We start from the raw sequence: 15,341 nt of genomic DNA, 5'->3' as shown, positions 1-15,341 counted from the left end.
ATGTTTCACCTGGGTCTGTACATTCTCAAGCAGAATTAAATGAGCTTATGGAGTAAGCCTGATGTCCTTTAGTGTATAGCCAGTTCGTCAAACCAGAAATATGGAGTTTTTTGCTTTTACAGCGCTACGAGTTCCATTATCCCCACCTTATTCGTGCCAGGTTTAAATTTATCCAATGGAACATTTCTTTATGACCAGAGCAAAATATCCACTGTCTTCAACTGCATTGTCAGAGCTTTATCTATCATAACAGAGTGGTATGGCACATTGTCTATTACTGTTGTCGAATTTAGAGGAATTTTTTGCAGCAGAACTTTAGAAAACCACTCCATAAAAACTTTGGCATTCATTTCCTCATGATATTCGCCTCATTTCCTGGACTGAAACAGCAATAAAGATTTGGGAATGAAGCCTCAAGTACAGGCAGAATGACGGATGATTATCCTACCACCCATTCCCAACAGTGCTTTCATCATTCCTTGTGCTGTGCAGTCCACCCCATTGTCAATGTGTGACACACATTAACACACAACTTCTCCAGCCACGCAATGTCATCAAACGAAATGCTCTTCACAGCCCACAGATATCAGCCTCCCCAGGCTACTGTGTCAGTTCTCTTGGTGATAAATGTCAGAGATAAAAACTTTTCATGCCAGAAACCAAGCTCATGGAGACAATTTCAAAGTGACAACCTACTCTCATTGGAACAGCTCCACTTCTTTGAGGCTAAAATAAGTTTATTTAAAGTTTGGATACTACATTTGCTGATAATAAGCATCTACATATCTGTGCATTGCATCGTGCTGGAATGCGTTCATCTTGGTTACCTGTCTTTCATAACTTCTTTTCTTGCCCGGAGTTTCAGATAAAGAATGTGCTGGTGTCATTCAGCATTCATGTCTCTTTCCTAATATTCAGAAACATAGGTCAGTGAACGTTAAGCATAGCAGCTATTCTGTCCACCACTCTTGTAACATACAAAGTCAGACCACAACAAAGTTCAATAACTACACACAGAGTACACACATTTGCAGTCTTGTCCACAGACCAGAATTCCACCTCCTATACACTATATCCTCACAGCCGGTGAATGTGTTCTTAGACAAGCTATTTATTGCAAATCTTGTGTTCAGGTATGCTGTAGTTTTGTTGTTAAATAATGTACAGCTAACACAAAAAAGTGGTTCACAATATCTGAAAAACTGCAGAACACTTAAATTCCAAAAGAATACCACTTCACAATGAGTGTGACAGACTTAGATGCATTTAATGTGTGACACCATGTGATATTATTTACCCACTGCTTGGCAGCAGGGATGTTCTACCAACTGAAATGCCAGCGGCACACTAGGGAAAGCTGGATTACCATTGGTGTTACCTGATCAACAGCATCATGTCTCCTCCAGTGAGCCAAACTTCAAAAGTTGCAACAAGTTTCAAACGCACTATAATGAGGAAAATACATGGGAGGACTAAAATAGGAAAATACAAATGCTCTAAGGCGCGAGACTTACATCACAAAGGATGAAGATATTTAACTTTTGAATTTTAGTGGCACCTGCAGTCATGTGTTTTCATTGCTTTTCCTTACTGCATACATGTTACATTTCTTCTTACTGCTTTTTATCATTACATACTTGCTAGTGAAATTGTGATTGTAATAGTATTACATGTCACACAGTGCTTTATAACACCAGTTGCATTCAACTGCTGCTGATTTATATTATAATCAATTAAATTTATTGTGATGTATTAATACGGTTATTGGTTGTCATGTTAATTAGAAAAAATATGGGTCTTAGTGGTGTAATGAGTTGTAGTATGAAAGAAATGAAAGTAATGATTTGATTGTACTTAATAAAGTGCAACAGACTCATCATATTTGTTGATGGAAAAACGGGACAGAAAATTGGTTCGTGGAATTTAGTTTTGTCTGTATATTCAGTCATTGTGATCTTTCTTTTTTAGAGTAAGCAATTACTCTGAAGATAATTACAAAGCCAGAAAAGTGGTACATTTATTTTATAGTTTAAAAATTTGATGATGAGCAGTACGCAAACCAATATAGTTTTTCTCATTTCGTTTACAAGGGATTTTGAATATTTGCTTCCACATTCCATATTATGTCTTCCCCTTTTTACTAACGCTAGTTGAATTAAGAGTAGCATTTCCAATGAGGAAGATGTAAAATCCTATTGCATGGTGCACCCATATGTATGTTGAGTCACTTTTATACTACAATATTTTAAATACTCTATTAAGTTTATTTTGCGAGGATGCACAAATTTCAAAGCTGTATTAATAAATGGTGGAATTATTTTACAGGATCGCATGTTTTCATTGTGCGAGGTGTTGTCCAAAAATCTTCCAGATGGTTGCAGTGCAAGGAGACCAGATGGAGGCTATTTTGTGTGGATTATTTTGCCAGAAACTGTAGACGCAAATGATTTTCTTCCATGGTGTAAAGAATATTACAAAGTTTCTGCTTTACCTGGGAACATATTTTCACCTGTAGGAAAATTCAGAAACTGTATAAGGCTTGCAATTTCTTTTCATGACAAAGAAAGATTAAGTGCAGCTGGATACAGACTTTGTCAAGCTCTTACAGAATACTTTAAAATCAATTCTATAGTTGTTTAGCATATTACAAAAAACATTATGTTGACTAACAATTTTGTCAAGCACTTAGTAAAATCTGGTAAGACTTATTGGGAATGTTGTGAGTGGAAATTTTAAGTGTGTTTACATATAAAATATACAACAGCATGGACAGTGCAATGTAAAGGGTATCATATATAGAATAAAGAAAGCTACTAATATGTGTGTTTTATTTACCTTATCCTTTGAATCCTACAAAACTATTCACTTAGAACTTCATGAGGTCTCTCACTGAATGAAAAGTATATGCAAGGTACATGGAAATAAAATAATAAATGAGAATAGCAGATTTTGCTTCTTGTCAAGTAAAAATGAATTTACCCCACATTACATTTTTCCACTATGATATGGTTACCCCTATAATACTATTACAGCTTTGCATAGACAGGTTCAGTGAACATAGGTAGCAATTTGGAAATAATTTTAAGCTTTATGGGAACACCACAGAACAGTTTTTCAGATTACATTGCAAATGACAAAGACATAATCAGAATTTAATTTTTGTTCAGAGCTGTCCTGTTGTGTCCCTTTTTTTTAACAATTATTTCTTAACTTGGTTTAGTTTAATATGTTCCTTGGACTGTGTCCATAATGATTGTTATGTTGTAAATACATCAGTGACAGTTTCTAAGAATTTCTATGGCTACATGCCATCCATTAACATATTTGTCCCATTATAATACAAGGGGTTTTGAAAAGTTTCACCAGATTTCACAAAACTGTCTGCTACATGTACAGTGTATGCTCAAAGTATCCAGACACCTCTTTGTAATGTGGAATTGACCACTAGATGTCATGAGATATGGACCATTAGCATAAAAGAAGCTGAGGAGTGTTGTGTCGTCAGTAGTGAAACAGTAACAACAGAATGGGTCAGTCAGGAGAGCTCAGAGATTTTAAATGTGGACTAGTCATTGGATGTCACCTGAGTACAATATCAATCAGGGACATTTCAACAGTTCTAAAGCTGGCCAAGGTGACTGTTGACATGACTGTGAAGTGGAAACATGAACAATCACAGCTAAACCAAGACCAGCTGTACCTCATGTCCTGATGGACAGGAACTGTTGAGCATTGCAGAAGACGACTGTAAAAAATCACATGAAATCAGCAGAAGGAATCACTCACGAGCTCTGTAGTCTACCAGCTGTCATAATAACAGTGTGTACGGAGTTAAAAAGAATAGGATACAATGGCTGCACATATCTGTAGGCAATGCTATGGAATGCTTGAGCTGGTGTAGAAAGCAACACAACTGGACTGTGGACTGAAAACAAACCCTGTGGCACCCTGATAGAAGGGTGTGGGTTTGATGATGTGTGGAGAATGTTACCTGCCATCCTTTGTAGTGCAAACAGTGAAGTACAGAGGAGGTGGTATTTCAATATGGGGTGTTTTTGTGGTTAGGTATCGTCCATGTATTGTGTTTCAGAAAATGGCAAATACAGAAGGATCTGAACATAATTTGTAGAATTTTCTGCTGTGTGAAATGTAATAGTTTGGTGATACAGTCAATCATAATCTCCAGAGCCATGCACCCTGTCATAAAGCAGCATCTGTGAAGCAAAGCTTTGTGGACAATAACGTTTCTGAAATGGACTGGCATGTTCAGAGCCCCGACCTGAACCCAACAGAACATCTTTGGGATGAGTTAGAATGTAGAGTTTGCTCCATACCCTAGCATCTAAATCACTACCTTCTGGCTCTGGAGGAAGAATGGCTTGACATTCCCCCACGGACAGACAACTTACTGAAAGTGTTCCCAGCAGAGTTCAAGCCGTCATGAAGGTGAAAGATGGACACACTCCATATTAATTTCCACTTAATTAGAACTTTAGATAGTGTATGAAGGTAGAAATTTGATTGTGAATTTTAACTTGGGCATTAACACTAAAAATTATCATAGTGCCACTCATAATTTGCTGATTTATGCTGTTGCCTGCACGAGTCTCACTGGTGCAGCCAGCACACTAACTCTTTCATTACAAAGTCTGCACTTTTTGAGATTGCTATTGCACGAAATGCAGTTTGTGTTCTCTAATTCAACAGGTGAAATTCAGTTACAATGATATGGTGTGATTGTTATTGAGTGTGAGGCACTGCAGCTCCTACAGCTCAAAGCATTTGATGATGCTACCAATAGTTTTGAGACACTGGTTGTTTGTGTAAGGAGAAAGGCAGATTACCCCTTTGTGCTAATTCAAGGCATAGTGTGTTTTGTTTGTAGTCTACAAAATTCTACTCATTGTGCCAGCCAGAAGATAGACATTCCTCATGTGTGTGCCTGGTGTGCTTTGTGCTGATGCTTGTGTTTCAAATAATTCATAATTTGGTTGCTACAAGAGTTTATGATGATAAACAATGTGTAGAGTTTTGTGAATTTACTCTGGGAGTGAAGAAAAAAGGTAACAATTTCCTTTCACTTTAAGTGTTCACTGATTGAGGATACATTCCATTTAATTGGTAAGGTGGGCTACCATAATGTAAGAATGTGGGGAAAACAGCAACCACATACAATAGTCAAGAACAAGAGAATATCCAAGTCTTCATGTGTTGCGTACCATTTCGCAAGAGAAGGTTTGGGGGCCTTTATTATTATTATTATTATTATTATTATTACTATTATTATCATTTTGGAAAGGAGGTGCAGGAATCACTTACCTGGAAATGTTAGAGATCTGGCTTTTTTTCACAACTGTGACAACATGCAAAAAATTTCATTTCTCAACAAGATAGAGTACCACAACATTGTCACATGCATGTAAGAGCAATTCTTATAGTAGACTGGTGTAAGAAGGCAGCAGACAGTGCATTCTCTGCAGGGAGAGATGATAAATATCACTAGCATGCTCTCTGTTCTCTGTCCTATGCCTCTTGCTCCAGCCATTCCAAACTGTGGAAACTGGCAACACAATGGTGAGCACTGCACCTGGCCATTGTTTCTGCTTCTGACTGTGTTTAAGAGTATTTATGTGCTGAGAAAACTATCATTGTCACTTCTTAATGTAATATCGTCATGTTTGTTTTGTGCCTCCCTTAACGTCACTGTAGTGGCTCAGTAACCTCACTGTAACTAAATCATCATCATAATTTAAGACTGATTATGCCTTCCAGCGTTCAGTCTGGAGCATAGTCCCCCTAATAAAATTCCTCCATGATCCCCTATTCAGTGCTAAAATTGGTGCCTCGTGTGATGTTAAGCCTATTACTTCAAAATCATTCTTAACCGAATCCAGGTACCTTCTCCTTGGTCTACGCCGACTCCTCCAACACTCTACTGCTGAACCCATGAGTCTCTTGGATAACCTTGCTTCTCCCATGTGTGTAACATGACCCCACCATCTAAGCCTGTTCGCCCTTACTGCTACATCTATAGAGTTCATTCCCAGTTTTTCTTTGATTTACTCATTGTGGACGCCCTCCTGTCACTGTTTCCATCTACTAGTACCTGCAAACATCCTAGCTACTTTCATATCCATAACCTCAACCTTATTGACAAGGTAACCTGAATCCGCCCAGCTTTCGCTCCCATACAACAAAGTTTGTCGAAAGATTGAACGGTGCACAGATAACTTAGTCTTGGTACTGACTTCCTTCTTGCTGAAGAGCGTAGATCGTAGCTGAGCACTCACTGCATTAGCTTTGCTACACCTCGCGTCCAGTTCTTTCACTATTTTGCCATCATGTGAGAATATGCATCCTAAGTACTTGAAATCCTCCACCTGTTCTAACTTTGTTCCTCCTATTTGGCACTCAATCTGTTTATATCTCTTTCCCACTGACATTACTTTCATTTTGGAGATGCTAATCTTCATACCATAGTCCTTACATTTCTGATCCAGCTCTGAAATATTACTTTGCAAACTTTCAATCGAATCTGCCATCACAACTAAGTCATCCGCATACGCGAGACTGCTTATTTTGTGTTCACATATCTTAATCTCACCCAAGCAGTCTATTGTTTTCAACATATGATCCATAAATAATTTGAACAACAGTGGAGACAGGTTGCAGCCTTGCCTTACCCCTGAAACTACTCTGAGCCATGATTTACCGTCAACTCTAACTGCTGCCTGACTATCTCTGTAAAGACCTTTAATTTCTTGCAAAAGTTTGCCTTCTTTTCCATAATCTCGTAGAACAGACAATAGCTTCCTCCTAGGAACCCAGTTATAAGCCTTTTCTAAATCTATAAAGCATAGATACAATTCCCTTTTCCACTCGTAACACTTCTCCATTATTTGCCGTAAGCTAAAGATCTGGTCCTGACAACCTCTACGAGGCCTAAACCCACACTGATTTTCATTCAATTTGTCCTCAACTAATACTTGCACTTTCCTTTCAACAATACCGGAGAAGATTTTATCCAGAACGCTGATTAAAGAGATACCTATGTAGTTGTTACCATCTTTCCTGTTTCCATGTTTAAAGATTGGTGTGATTACTGCTTTCATCCAGTCTGATGGAACCTGTCCCGACTTCCACGCCATTTCAATTATCCTGTGTAGCCATTTAAGAGCTGACATTCCACTGTATTTGATGAGTTCTGACTTAATTTCATCCACCCCAGCCACTTTATTGCACTGCAATCTATTGACCATTTTCTCCACTTCCTCAAATGTGATCCTATTTCCATCATCATTCCTATCCCATTGTACATTGAAATCTGAAACATTATTGATCGTATTTTCACCTACATTGAGCATTCGAAATATTCCCTCCATCTGCCCAAGGAATCAACAGGATTCACCAGCAGTTTTCCTGACCTGCCCAAAATACTTGTCATTTCCTTCTTGTTGTGGTTGGCAGGAGAGCCAACCGTGTTTCTAAAGGAGGCTGAAATGCACGCGTTTCAGCTCACGCAGACTGGCGTGAGGTGTGGAACATGACAAGGGAATTAGAATTGAGAAAAATGGACGTACCTGGTGGAATACTTAACTTTAATCCATTAATGATGAATGTCGCTCTTGACTGTACATGATTTACAATATCAATAGAAACTGATCATGGCGCCTTGCTAGGTCGTAGCAAATAACGTAGCTGAAGGCTATGCTAACTATCGCCTTGGCAAATGAGAGCATAATTTGTCAGTGAACCATCACTAGCAAAGTCGGCTGTACAACTGGGGCGAGTGCTAGAAAGTCTCTCTAGACCTGCCGTGTGGCGGCACTCGGTCTGCAATCACTGATAGTGGCGACACGCGAGTCCGACGTATACTACCGGACCGCGGCCGATGTAAAGGCTACCACCTAGCAAGTGTAGTGTCTGGCAGTGACACCACATTCCTCCCCAGCAAATCGGCGTACGGTTGTGGCATAAGGCTTCCGCCACCGTGGGGAGGACCCCATGTTGACGTATGCGACGAGGTGGGTAGCCTAACAACAGGTGAGGCTGTGCCACCCGCACCCTGCCATTCGGACCGTGGGAGCTAGGAAACGCCTGAAAACCTGCTCCAGGGTGCACGCCAACATGCGGTGTATGCGCCCGTAGAGAGACAGGAGGGGCCGAAGGGTCGACCTCCATCGGGCTGGGGCACCCAACGGGCGAGGATGACATATGGTCTGGAGCGGTCAAGAGGTCCATGTCAGAGGACAACTGGTCACAGGAAGCGATCGGCGGCGCGTGACCCAGGGAGGCACCCGGCGGGAGAACAGGCGGAAGCACCGGCATGTCGCCATGGGGCAAAATGGAAGGCAGCGACGGTAACACCTGGGGCTGAGGCGAGCCAGTAGATGGGTCCCCGGGTCACTGACCAGACGGCACCGTCGCTGAAAGCAGAAGGCGAGCGGCAGATCCCGTGCGACGACAGAGGCACAGCTGATTGAGATGGCGACGCACCTCACCAGAGGCCCCCAAAACCAGATACATAGCGCGTCCGAGGCAGCGAAGATTGCGTCCTCTGAGCCAACGCCGTGAACCTCGGTAGTGGCAATAGTAGACAACGTCGCCTGGAGCAAAAGCAGGTGTCTGCCGCTGCACAGGAACCTGATGTGGCGGATGTAGCAAAGACATCAAGGTTCGATGAGGGCGACTGTGGAGCAACTCAACCGGCGAGCGACCACCTCGGGGCTGAGAGCGATACGAGGACAAAAAGAGCAATAACGCGTCCTCCTGAGAATGCGACTCTTTTAAATTCAACATCTGTGACTTGAAAGTCCTGATCAATCGTTCAGCGGCACCGTTTGACTGTGGCGAAAATGGTGCGGACGTCAGATGTTGAATACCATTGGCCTTGCAGAATGACTGAAATTCTGCGGACATGAATTGTGGGCCATTGTCGGAAACAATAGTCTGTGGAAGACCTTCAATGCAAAAGATAGTGGATAACGCTTGGATGGTGGCAGATAACGTCATGGAAGACATCCGGACAACAAAAGGAAAATTACTGAATGAATCTACCACAACCAACCATCGAGCATTGCGGAATGGACCAGCAAAATCGATATGTAAGCATTGCCAAGGGGAAGTGGCTTTTGGCCATGCAAATAATTTCTGTGGTGGTGCTGATTGTTGTTCAGCACACACCATGCAAGAAGAGCACATTTTCTTAATCGCGGCATCGAGTCCGAACCAAGTACAGTGCCGACGGGCAAGTTGTTTCGTTCTCACTATACCCCAATGTCCTTGGTGGAGAAGCTGTAAGACAGAGGACTGTAACGAACGTGGTACCACGACCCTGGACTAATCATTATCAGAACGCAACAGCAAAACACCACGTCGTACAAAAAGTCTCTCCTTGTGAGCAAAAAAAATCGGTGAACCAACGGGTCCCCGATCCATGACTTTCACAAGAGCCATTGCGTCGCAACAAAACAGTACGGGAGCAAGGACAGGGTCGGCATCTGTGGCTGTAGCTACGCGACAAAAATCAATCGGAAACGATTTGACCACATCATCGATTTCCGCATCAATGAACATGCAAGCAAGTGCGGAGGAATCGAATGCCCTATCCTCAGCAACAGGCAAGCGGGACAACGCTTCGGCGTTTCCGTGCTTAGCAGTGGACCGATACAAGACATCGTAGCGGTACTGCGAGAGGAAAATAGACCAGCGAATGAATTTCTGTGCTGTACGTGGTGGTACAGGCTTGGTCGGATGAAAAAGCGATGTCAAATGTTTGTGGTCTGTGATTATGGTAAAGTGACGACCATACAAGAAATCATGAAACTTTGTAACACCAAATACGAGAGCCAATGCTTCTTTCTTGATCTGTGAATAATTTCTTTGAGCACACGACAGCAATTTGGACGCAAAGGCAATAGGGTGATCGTGCGATCCATCTTTGTGCGCAAGCACAGCACCGATCCCGAAATCCGATGCATCCACCATCAACAAAAGGGGCTTCTTGGGATCGAATGGCGTAAGGCAAGTATTGGAAAGCAACGCCAATTTCAACTGGCGAAAGGCGCATTTGCGTTCTGTCATCCAGACGAATGGAACACCTTTACGGCGTAAGCGATGAAGCAGAGCTGAAATGGAAGAGGCATGCGGAATATATTTATGATAATGGTTGATTTTTCCCAGCACACTCTGTAGCTGCTTCAAATTCTGCGGCGACGGCAAGTCTTGTATGGCACGGAGGTGCGTTGGACTGGGATGTATGCCTTGGGCATTGAGTACATGTCCCAAATATGGCAAGTCCCGAGCAAAAAACACACATTTGTCCTTCCGCAAGCGAAGACCATTTTGTCGCAAGACCTGAAATAATGTTCTGAGATTGGCCAAATGTTCTTCCGTCTTTCCGGAGATCACAATATCGTCCAGATAATTTGCTGCAGTAGGGACCGACGCACAAACAGTTTGTAGATATTGCTGAAACAATGCAGGGGCGGATGCACACCCGAATGGCAGTCGTTTGAATCAATACAAACCAAGATGCATGTTAACCATCAAAACGCGCTGGGATTCTTCATCCACCGGTATTTGCAAGTACGCATCTGCTAGGTCCAATTTCGAAAAAGATCTTCCGGACGGGGTAAAGGAAAAGTTGCAATCACTAGTTGTGGATTCACTGTTGCCTTGAAGTCCACACAGTCTCAACTTTCCGGAAGGTTTTGGCAGAATTACCAAGGGTGATGCCCAGAGAGGAGCCTGCACACGTTCAATTACACCTTGTGATTCCAAATCGTGTAATGTTTTTGCGACCTCATCACGCAATGTGTGGGGAACAGTGCGCCCTCTGAAAAATTTCGGTTGCACGTTTACTTTCAGTTCCAAATGTGCTTTATAGTTAGTAGCGCAACCAAGGCCCGGTGCAAAAAGGTCTGCAAATTCTTCACATAGACGAGAAACACTGTCTGAAGGCACAGTCTGGTTCACTGATAGGACCTGATTTACTATAGACAAGTTAAACAACTGAAATAAATCGAAACCAAACAAGTTCACTGCAGGAGAAGAACGAAGGACATAAAATGACACAAGTTTTGTTTGTCCTTTGCATGTTGCAAGAAGGCTGCACTGTCCTGACACAGGGATAACTTGACCTGACCTGAATAACTACTTAGTTTAACATTTGCGGCACGCTACGGAGGTGTTCCCAGCAGTTTGTAAGTGTCTTGATTGATCAGTGAAACTGCAGCTCCGGTACCAAGCTGGAATGGTATCACTTTGCTGTTAATGTCCAAGTCTACAGAAAGTATACTGTCCTGCTGACGACAAGGGCGACTGTCTCATGCAACGCGAACTGACACTGGTACATAATCACTTGCGACTTGACGGGAGTTCCGGCGATGTCGGCGTACACTATTTCTGGGATGAACACAGTCACTGTTAGAGAGAGTGGCACTCGGCGGAGTGGAACGAACTACATGAATTTCCATGGGCGAAGTTTCGCGAGCCGGAGTATCCTTGGTTCGATTCCGATTCCGGCGCGAAGCAAAGAGCCTGGAATGCTTTTGAGCTTCCGATCTGAGCTTTTTCTGGCAAACACTCTGAACATGTCCTTTTTTATTACAATAAAAGCAAATAGCTTGGCGTGACGGGCAATTGTCACGCGAATGTTTAGTAGCACACCGCGGGCATGATTTGATCACTGCATGTGCATGCTGGCGCGGCACACGTGGCTGAGAACCTGGCGGCAGCGGCGCGGCCGGGCGCGAGGTCTGTTTACAGCTCCGTGCAGCTCGGCTGGCGGGCCGGTTAACCTGACACACTGCTGGCAAAGTTTCAAATGATTCCTGAGCAAAGTCAGGTGTGTCCTGCCGATCCAATATGTCCATCACTTGTTGAAGGAAGGGATTGACTAGTTTCAAATCTGTTCCCTTATACGAACATCAGAAACGTTCTGTGCAATTGCATCACGTACCATAGTATCTGAATAAGGGAGTCCACATTGACACACAAAAGCGCAATCCCTAGTAAGGCCTTACAAGGTTGCAACCCACTCCCGATTAGTCTGACCTGCCGTACGTTTTGTACGAAAGAAGGTATACCTTTTCGCAACTACATTGACTGATTCTTTGAAATATGCATCTAATGCAGACAAAATTTCTTCATAGGACAGAGTTGCTACGTCACATCGGGGAAATAATTTGACTATCACACGGTACGTGTTCACGCCAACAGAAAACAACAAATTATGCTGCCACTCGTTACCTTGATTTCTGTAGGTGGCAAGATGGAATCCAAATTGGCGTGACCACTCGTCCAGCTTTCCAGTGCAGCATCAAAAGATCGAAAAGTGGGTGCAACAGCCTGTTGTGGCTGCGTGAAGTGGCAGTGAAGCGGCTGCTGCTGCATCGTTTTGCATCGCACGTTGACCCTGGACGAGCTGTCTAAGGGGATCCAGTAAGGCCTGCGTCTGCTGATTCTGCAAGCGACAAAATTCGGACAGTACATCTGGAGATTGTGGCGAAGCCATTACTCAAGTAAATCAGGGCAATTTAGATAAGAACACTTTTACTCTCATTGCCAATGTTTTGGTTGGCAGGAGAGTCAACCGTGTTCCTAAAGGAGGCCGAAATGCATGCGTTTTAGCTCACGCAGGCTGGCATGAGGTCTGGAACATGACAAGGGAATTAGAATTGAGAAAAACGGACACAGCTGGTGGAATACTTAACTATAATCCATTAATGATGAATGTCGCTCTTGATGGTCCATGATTTACAATATCAATAGAAACTGATCATGGCGCCTTGCTAGGTCGTAGCAAATAACGTAGCTGAAGGCTATGCTAACTATCGCCTCGGCAAATGGGAGTGTAATTTGTCAGTGAACCATCGCTAGCAAAGTCGGCTGTACAACTGGGCGAGTGCTAGGAAGTCTCTCTAGACCTGCCATGTGGCGGTGCTAGGTCTGCAATCACTGATAGTGGCGACACACGGGTCTGACGTATACTACCGGACCGCGGCCTATTTAAAGGCTACCACCTAGCAAGTGTGGTGTCTGGCGGTGACACCACACTTCTTACCTCCCTTTCGAAGTCTGCTAATTACACTCCAGAATGGTTTTCCAGCAGCTTGACTCAAAGTCTCCAACCTGTTTCCAAAGTCTTCCCAAGATTTCTTCTCGGATGCTGCAATTACCTGTTTGTCTTTGTTTGTTTCTTCAACATAACTTTCTCTGTCTACCTGAGTTTTAGTATGTAGCTATTTTTGATACGCCTTCTTTTTCCTTTTACATTCTGGCTTGACTATATCTAAATTAACACGAAAATCAATTTTTAATGTTATACAAGCACCCTGATGTACATAATAGAGGCGGATGTGGCAAATGATGCTACTGGCTGGTATCCAGTTTTTGGTATCATTACTGTCTGTCATTACTCAACAAAACTTTGCCTGCCATCTGGGGTACAACAGCCAAAGGTAACCCCCAGACAATTACTTTTATTAGTTGTCTAACATAAGACAGTGTACTCTAATATGATGGATGCATATGATGTCTCCTCATTATATATCATACATCATGTATTAACCATATCATCTTTACATTACAGATCATTAATTACCCCATAACAGTTCATTTAATACATCGTGCAGGCAGCTACTACCATTTACAGATAGATGTTAGAAAGGAAAAGAGTATTCAAAACATACACTGCATGCAGAGTAGGAGAAAGAGGGAGGACAGAAGTAGTTTAATCCTTTTGTTTTACTACCAGTTTGGTGGAACAGCATTCTAACAGGTTCATCGGCAGCAGATCCTAATTGCTTATAGCAACTGTACGTGCATCTGCAGGTACCAAGCTGCCTAATACTTTTAGCAATATGATACACACAACTGTAACTGAAAACTCTATGGTTTGTGACTTTTCTTTCAAAACCAGATGTGGATGTCATGTCTGTGCCCGGTCTTGAAACAAAAACACACTTCAACAAAGGCTTAACATTTCAGTGCACCAGTGGCTTAGATTTTGTGCTAGACATAATTTAGGCGTGTGCAAGTTGCATTTGAATACGTTTGTGTATGCGTGTCTATTGCTGACAAGGTCTTAATGGCCGAAAGCTATAATTGTGTGAATCTTTTTGTTGTACCTATCGTGACTTAACTCAATACAATGTACTTCTAAGTATTGAGGGGAAGAACCATACAAACATCAACACTTAGGTACAAAATAATGGCATGTGAAATGAAAGGTGGCCCCTATAAATGTTCAGCAGCACAGTACTTGTTCATTTAAAACTATAATTTAGTGGTTTGAGAGTTCCTATGTGCTCTCAACATTCCCCGCTGAACAAATGGCTAGAATGCCTTACTACATAGCATCACATACAAGACACTCATCATGTCCCAATGCATGAAATTTAGTGGTGGTAGAAGACAGAGTGGTGGTAGGTGCAAGTGGCAAAGGGCTGTATGCATCAATGCTCCTGTGGCAGTGGCATGGGTGGCAAAGGTGACTAGCTATAAGATGTTCCAGTGTCCAGGATAGGATCTTCGTGGAAATGGCAGCAAGGGGCTTACTAGCATTGACAGCAGAATCCCCACAATGATGGCAGCACGAGGCTGGCTGAAAGATCAATTGTAGAATTTTGGAACACTTGTTATGTTTGATTATAATGACTTCTGGAGACTAGAAATCTACTCTGTAGGAATCAGCATGAGTTTCGAAAAAGACGGTCGTGTGAAACCCAGCTAGTGCTATTCGTCCAAGAGACTCGGAGAGCCATAGACACGGGTTCACAGGTAGATGCCGTGTTTCTTGGCTTCCACAAAGTGTCCGATACAGTTCCCCACAGTCGTTTAATGAACAAAGTAAGAGCATATGGACTATCAGATCAATTGTGTGACTGGATTGAAGAGTTCCTAGATAACAGAACGCAGCATGTCATTCTCAATGGAGAGAAGTCTTCCAAAGTAAGAGTGATTTCAGGTGTGCCGCAGGGGGCTATTTCAATATACATAAATAACCTTGTGGATGACATCACAATATACATAAATAACCTTGTGGATGACATCAGAAGTTCGCTGAGGCTTTTTGCAGATGATGCTGTGGTGTATTGAGAGGTTGTAACAATGGAAAATTGTACTGAAATGCAGGAGGATCTGCATCCCATGAAATCCAGAAAGAAAACAATCCTATAACACTGTTGTTAACCTCTCCACTAAAATTCTCTGCCCCACAAAAATTTCAGTCCTATCCAAAGGCCTCACGTTCAACCCTACTCTCAGATTTAACCATGTTGGACTTGTGAAAGACCTGCTTTTCTTCTCCCACTCCCTACAATGTAAACACTTCCTTG

At 42.5% G+C, this 15,341-nt stretch overlaps 1 protein-coding gene across 2 annotated transcripts in view; it reads left to right on the top strand.

The window, feature by feature from the left end:
- LOC126267307 (2-aminoadipate transaminase) overlaps positions 1 to 2,817 on the top strand; it is a 66,269-nt gene extending 63,452 nt beyond the window's left edge. For both annotated transcript variants that reach the window (XM_049972407.1, XM_049972396.1), the window contains one exon: positions 2,326 to 2,817. In XM_049972407.1, the coding sequence (XP_049828364.1) occupies positions 2,326 to 2,640 (315 nt within the window). In that variant the 3' untranslated portion in view covers positions 2,641 to 2,817. The remainder of the gene's footprint in view (positions 1 to 2,325) is intronic.
- Positions 2,818 to 15,341: the final 12,524 nt, after the last annotated feature.

This window comes from Schistocerca gregaria, chromosome 1 (assembly GCF_023897955.1).
Source record: "Schistocerca gregaria isolate iqSchGreg1 chromosome 1, iqSchGreg1.2, whole genome shotgun sequence".
NCBI lineage: Eukaryota > Metazoa > Arthropoda > Insecta > Orthoptera > Acrididae > Schistocerca > Schistocerca gregaria.
This window is presented reverse-complemented; position numbering and strand designations above follow the sequence as displayed.